Genomic DNA, 7,143 nt, shown 5'->3' on the forward strand with positions numbered 1-7,143 from the left:
GAAAACGTCGACCTTAGGCCGCCATAAACCTCAAGAGGGAGGCCATCTCCCTGAGTGTGAAGGTTAAAAAGCGTGCACGGTGAGATCAAAAATGGTCAATCCGGGGCCGCCAGGCTACAGGAAGAGTCACGAGAATCGCTAATGGGGTTAATTGAAAATATTTATGTTTAATGACAAGTTTGGGTCACGACGGGTCGACCGCTCTGGCTCTCCGGTTACCTGCGAAACAATGGCGCTAAGGAGATATAAACTGTGAGGATCAGTATGAAAGAATCAATCGATCAGCAATAAGCCCTGTGTGTGGACAAATAAAGAGAAGAGAGGCAATTCTTTTCCTGTACATTTTTGGTGCCGAAACCCGGGACTTTCGCCGGTTGAGAATAGGAAAGGTGTCCGATATTCAGTGAGCGGGTTTCTCGCGAGTGCGGTTTGGGAAGATTTGTTGCTCCATGGCTCGGGGAAGCAAGAAGAGAGCCGCGCCAGGACCAGCGGCAGCAACTCGTGGACAGGCAAAGAGGTCACGAAATTTGAGCGGAGAAGAAATGGCGAGGACCTCCGGCGAGCAATCCGGTGAAGAACGTGCAGGTCCCTCCTGTATTCAAATGGGTCTGAGGAGACGTCCATCGTCGGAAAGGAGGAGGTCGCAGTCAAGAGATACCGAAGAGGAGCAACGACAATCCAGCGTAGTGCAGATGGCGGCCCCCGTTACAGACACGTCCTCGAGATCCTTGGTTGCCGGAAACAACATGCGTGCCTACATGGATGAGGAACCTAGAGCAGCAGTCGCTGGTGACAGATTCCAGGAGTGGGTAAATAGTACGGCTCTTCCAGGAGAACGTAATAATGAACAACCGCGACCCGCGATCGACCCAACCGCGCGTTTGGTGGATGCGATAGAGTCCACTTTGCGTGTAATACGCGATGCATCTGTAGTCGGAGAGGGCTCGCGAGTCGCGAACCGCCTGACATTAGCACGTTCGTTGCCTAAATTCGCAGGGGACCCGTTAGAATGGCTCCACTTCAAAGAAACATACGATTTAACTTCGGAAATGGGGGCGTATACAGACCGCGAAAATATTGTGAGGCTTTTTGCGGCACTAAAAGGTGAAGCAAGGGATGCAATAAGCACGTTGCTGGCGACGGGTCAAGACGCAGCGACTATTATGCGTACCCTTGAGCTGAATTTCGGAAATAAGAACATAATAGCGCGAAAAATCATCGCAGATATCAGGGAATTACCGGAACTAGACACTGGTAAAATAAATATTGCACAGTTCGCAACGAAACTCCGAGGTGCCGTCACAGCTTTCCGATCTCTCAAACTTATAGGGTATCTACATAGCCCCGATTTGATACAAAATGTGGGAAGTAAATTACCATCCGCTCTTAGATACGCGTATCACAAATATTCGGCAGAAGCACCCCAGGAGAAAACAGAACTCGAAAAATTGTCGGATTTTGTGTACCAAGAAGCTGACCTCGCTGTGGCAGCAGGTGTATTTGGCCTAGAACCTAGATCGACGTCAACGTCGCAAATGACGATTGTCTCGAAGGGCCGTGGCGGAGCGAGAAAACCGATTGCTTCAAGCGCGAAAGTGTTCGGAGTCAGCGCAACGAGTGCCCGTAAGAGTTCCATCGGGAAGTCAGTCCCCAGCTGCGTATTTTGCGATAGATCAAACCATAGATCGGCGGAATGCAGAGGGTTTGCGCGCGAGGGGGTGGCTCGGCGATGGTTCTTAGTGAAAAAACATAAGCTTTGCTTCAAATGTTTGTGTGAGGGACATGTCCGCGGAGACTGCAGAGACACTAACTGTTCGGTCTGTAGAGGGAACCACCACAGCCTTCTGCATGATCCGAGATCCTGTTATAGAGCAGCGAGAAGGGCGATCAAACCGACCACCCGAGAGACTCGCACTCGAGACACATCGCGAACAGAGGTCAATGTGGCCAACGCGACCGAAGAGATTTGACTAGAGTTACCGCGTGTGTAACTAAAGATATTACCCGTTCGGATAGTAGGGCCGAAAAATGCTGTAAACACGTTCGCCTTATTGGACGAGGGCTCGACAATAACGTTGATCGATCGTAAGATATCTCGAGACGTAGGCGCAATAGGAAGGCCTATGAAAATAGCTTTAAAGAGTATCGATCCTAGAGCGAAGATTATGCCCGACTGTGAGAGGGTCGAATTTGAAATAGAAGGAGCCTTTAGTTTGTATAAAATAAACAGAGCCGTCGCGGTAAGTGTGCTGAGTCTTCCTGTCCAGTCCATTTCAGGAAACATCGCGCGATACGTTAGGGCTGTCGAAAATGTAGACATAAAATCCTACCACGATGCACGGCCCACGATACTTATTGGACAAGACAACTGGGACTTGATAGTTGCTCGAGAATTACGTGAGATGGTAGGAAGGAGCCTCGCGCTTTCGCGCTGTTCCTTGGGATGGGCGTTGCATGGGCTTGTGACGGGCTGCGGAGCGTCAGGAACGACTTTGAATACGTACGGGACGCAGCAGATGGACCGAGGGGATCCAGACGGGGACATCGCGCTTGATCCCAACGAACAGCTGGACCAATTGATTCGGCAATATTTTGAAATAGACAGTCTCGGAGTTTGCGAAAAAATGAAAAACGCTAATGAACACGAACGCGCGCTAAAGTTATTGGATGAGACAAGCCGTCGCGTAGGAAAATCATGGGAAGCAGGTCTACTGTGGAACGAAAAGTGCGCGCCGAACGTAAATGGTAAAATCGTCGCACAAAAGAGGCTTATATCGTTAGAAAGGAAACTCGATCGCGAACCGGAATACGCGTCATTATATCACGCGGAGATGGAGCGCTTTATTGAAAATGGTTACGCGGTGAAGGTAAATGACCAAGTAACTACATCACGACCGTGGTACTTGCCGCATTTTGGAGTGCGAAGCAGTACTAAGCCGGGAAAAGTTCGGCTCGTGTTCGATGCTGCCGCGAAGACGACGGGGGTCAGTTTAAACGACCAACTCGAATCCGGGCCGGATTTGTTACAATCGTTGCCAGGTATATTGTTGCGTTTCAGACTACATGAATGTGCGTTTAAAGCGGATATAAAGGACATGTTCCTGCGGATAAAGATTAGAGAAGAGGATCGTGGAGCGCAAAGGTTTCTGTGGCGTGGTAAGAATAGGCAAGGAAGCCCGGAAACCTACGAAATGACGCGTTTGATATTCGGGGCGAAGTCGTCGCCGTGTACCGCGATATACGTAAAAAATAGAAACGCCCGCGAGAATGCCGGGTTGTATCCTGATGCGGTGAAAAGTATCATCAACGATAGCTACATGGATGATTATTTAGCGAGTCGGAGGACTAGTGAAGAGGCCAAGAGACTTATTCGCGACGTAATTAGAATTAATTCTGAGGCGGATTTTGAAATGCACGACTGGGCTAGCAATGTCGTGGGTCTAGTGAGTTCGATACCGGAAATTCCACGACCGGGTAATGAGAAGGGGATGCGCTTGTGTGACCGAGGGGGAGAGAGAGTATTAGGCCTTATATGGGACACGCAAAACGATAAGCTAGAATTCAATGTAGGAATGGCGAGAATTCCGAAGAAAATACTAATGGGGACGATTAAACCAACTAAGCGAGAATTTCTTCGGATAATTATGTCGGTGTACGATCCATTGGGCTTCCTCTCACCATTTACGCTCAATGCGAAAATATTAATGCAGGAAGTATGGCGCAGCGGTATAGGGTGGGACCACCAACTAAGGGACGACGAACAGATAGGCTGGTTGTCGTGGCTGAAAGGCCTAATGAACATAAAGAATTGTCGGGTACCGCGTTGCTATGTACCGGCGGGATTTCATTACGACGATACGCAGATACACGTGTTCTGTGATGCAAGCCTGAAGGGCTACGCAGCGGTCGCTTACTTGCGGGTAGCAACGGAAAGCGGGACGCGGGTGGCGCTAGTTATGGCGAAGACGAGGGTAGCACCTTTAAAACCGTTATCCGTGCCACGATTGGAACTACAGGCTGCATTGTTAGGGGCGAGGTTAGCGAAAACGGTTACGGAGGAGCTTAAGATCGACGTGAACCGACGATATTTATGGTCCGATTCCATCACAGTCATTCGGTGGATAAAGTCGGAACCGCGGATACGCCAAGTATTCGTCGCTCATCGATTAGGCGAAATTGGCGAGCTGACGTTGAGTTCAGAGTGGCGATGGGTCCCGTCCAGATTGAATCCTGCCGACGATGCGACTCGCTGGTCTAGCGAGGCCTTGGATCCTGCGGGACGTTGGTTCGTGGGCCCAGAGTTTTTGCAACTTGCGGAGTCTAATTGGCCAACGGACAGACCCATAGACGAGGCGGAGAAGATAGCAATTGACGGCATGGAGTTACGAAAAGCACAAGTGTATGTCACACACAGTGCTGAGTACGAAATTCCGCTCGTCGCGAAATTTCTGGGATGGCCAGGGTTGCTTGTAGTTGCGCGACGGGTAAGAGCGGCGTTTAATCGTTGGAAGGGAAAAGCGCAAGCGCTGATTACAGTAGAGACGGTGAGCGAGGCGGAAAACTATTGGTACCGCGTGATACAATCTGACGTTTTCGCGGATGAACTGAAGGCATTAATGACCGGAAAAAGTGTTAACAAGGGAAGCCGAATTATAGCGTTAAAACCGTTCCTAGACGCAATTGGAATATTGAGAGCGAGTGGACGGGTAATTAAACTCGCAGACGAGGAGTTCTGCAACCAACCAATAATTTTAGACGCCAAACATGCCGCAACTAGATTGCTGATACAAAATTACCACCGACGATATTATCATGGAAGCAATAACACGGTCGTCAATGAAATGCGGCAGAAGTATTACATAATCGGTCTTAGACGCGTGCTACGCTCGTTAATAAGCAAGTGTATTATATGTAGGCTGAGGCGGGCGAAACCCCAGAACCCGACAATGTCCGCTTTGCCAGCTGGACGCGTCGCGCTTGGACAAAGACCATTTAGACACTGTGGCGTTGATTACTTTGGCCCGATGTTAGTTAAGATCGGAAGGCGTAGAGAAAAACGCTGGGGAGTACTTTTTACTTGCCTTACCACGCGAGCGATTCACTTAGAGTTGGCCAACAGTCTGAGCGCGAGCTCTGCCATTATGGCTCTGCAACGATTTGCAGCACGTAGAGGCACGCCATTAGTCGTTTATAGCGACAACGGTACGAACTTCAAGGGTGCGATTAAAGAACTTCGGGATGCGACCAAGGCAATCGATACCGAAGCCTTGGTGGACCATGCATTAAGTAAACAAATAAAATGGGTATTTAACCCACCGGACGCGCCCCATATGGGCGGAGCATGGGAGAGGTTGATTCGGTCGGTAAAGGTGGCCCTGAATGCAACCCTGCGAAATCAAGTTCCCAGCGAGGAAGTTTTAAGCACGTTACTGGTAGAGATTGAACATTCGGTCAATTCGCGACCGCTGACAGACGTGTCCTTGGATCCGCGAGATGAGGAAGCGCTGACCCCGAATCACTTCCTCATAGGAGCATCATCCGGCGAGATAAAGATAATCAAGTATGATCTACAAGCGACCTGCCTGAGAAAACAGTGGCAAATCGCGCAATCCTTCGCCAACGCGTACTGGCGGCGTTGGCTGCGTGAGTATCTACCCGGATTGATACCGCGTGCGAAGTGGCATGAAACAGAAAATTCTCTAGAGAAGGGAGACCTGGTCCTTATCGTCGATCTGCAGGCGCCGCGAAATTTGTGGAAAACAGGGACAGTGACGGAAGTATTCCCTGGAGCGGACGGCGTAGTTAGGATCGCGAAAGTGCGCACCTCGGCGGGCGTATTCACACGACCCGCGCGAAAATTAATTAGATTAAGTGGTTCAAGTGAACAACGGGGCTAGCATAGCTGGAAAGTAATGGAGCTCGGATGATAATTTGCTATTCGCAAAGAAAAATTAATTATTATTATTTTTGGTTGATATAAAAATTAGGTGCTAAGCCTCCTAGTTCAATTAACTCCAAGAAGAAAGAAGCATTTGTTTGAATTAAAAATTAAATATGTTTAATTTGAGGGGGAGAATGTTGTGGATAGGTATAAGTGTGTTCTTTTTGTTGCGGAAAGGTAAGAGAGTGTGGAGTGTGATTGACTCACTCGCATCGTGGTACGGATTATGTTTAGTTCAAAGTGAACTAAAAGAAGCTCGCCAAGGAACACCGTTTCCAAATTATCCGAGAAGCGCTGAATGGAGTGAATGCTTCCGCGTCCAATGTGAGTGCGTTGACGTGATCAAAACATTGTAAGATGATTGAATCCGATGAATGTGTAAGTTTAAGCGCGAAATTGTATGAGGATGAGAGTATACGCGGCTAGGAAGGTCCAAAAAGAGAGCCATAGCGGGGGGGTCCGGAGTGAAAATTGATGTCCCGACATGTATGCATCTGCGGATGAATTGACTTCAAACGCGCGGGTTTACCCTAAAAAACGCGCGAATTCTCGCTGACAGAAACACTCGACTACGCAGCAGCGTTTAGTCGTGGTTCAAGCCAAGCGTGCAAAGGTAGACGTGAAAACGTCGACCTTAGGCCGCCATAAACCTCAAGAGGGAGGCCATCTCCCTGAGTGTGAAGGTTAAAAAGCGTGCACGGTGAGATCAAAAATGGTCAATCCGGGGCCGCCAGGCTACAGGAAGAGTCACGAGAATCGCTAATGGGGTTAATTGAAAATATTTATGTTTAATGACAAGTTTGGGTCACGACGGGTCGACCGCTCTGGCTCTCCGGTTACCTGCGAAACAATGGCGCTAAGGAGATATAAACTGTGAGGATCAGTATGAAAGAATCAATCGATCAGCAATAAGCCCTGTGTGTGGACAAATAAAGAGAAGAGAGGCAATTCTTTTCCTGTACAAGGATAGAGAATTGAGAATTGAGGATGGGGACTGAGGGTTGAGGATTGCGGTTAGAGGAACGAGGATTGAGGATTGAGGATTGAGGAGAGAGGATTGACGATTGAGTATTGAAGATTGAGGATTGATGACTGACGATTGAGAATTGAGGATTGATGATTGCGGATTGAGTATTGAAAGTTGAGTATTGAGGATTGAATATTGAGGATTGAGGATTGACAATTGATTGTTGAGGACTGAG

At 48.7% G+C, this 7,143-nt stretch overlaps 1 protein-coding gene across 1 annotated transcript; it reads left to right on the forward strand.

Annotated features, from left to right (window-relative positions):
- The first annotated feature begins 449 nt into the window (after positions 1-449).
- On the forward strand, positions 450-6,040 carry LOC143187599 (uncharacterized). The gene is made up of 3 exons (XM_076391826.1): positions 450-1,943; positions 1,998-5,880; positions 5,988-6,040. Exons 1-3 carry the CDS (start codon positions 450-452, stop codon positions 6,038-6,040), a joined length of 5,430 nt encoding a protein of 1,809 aa, XP_076247941.1.
- The last annotated feature ends 1,103 nt before the right edge of the window (positions 6,041-7,143 follow it).

The sequence above is a fragment of the Calliopsis andreniformis genome, unplaced genomic scaffold (genome assembly GCF_051401765.1).
Source record: "Calliopsis andreniformis isolate RMS-2024a unplaced genomic scaffold, iyCalAndr_principal scaffold0106, whole genome shotgun sequence".
In the NCBI taxonomy this organism is placed as follows: domain Eukaryota; kingdom Metazoa; phylum Arthropoda; class Insecta; order Hymenoptera; family Andrenidae; genus Calliopsis; species Calliopsis andreniformis.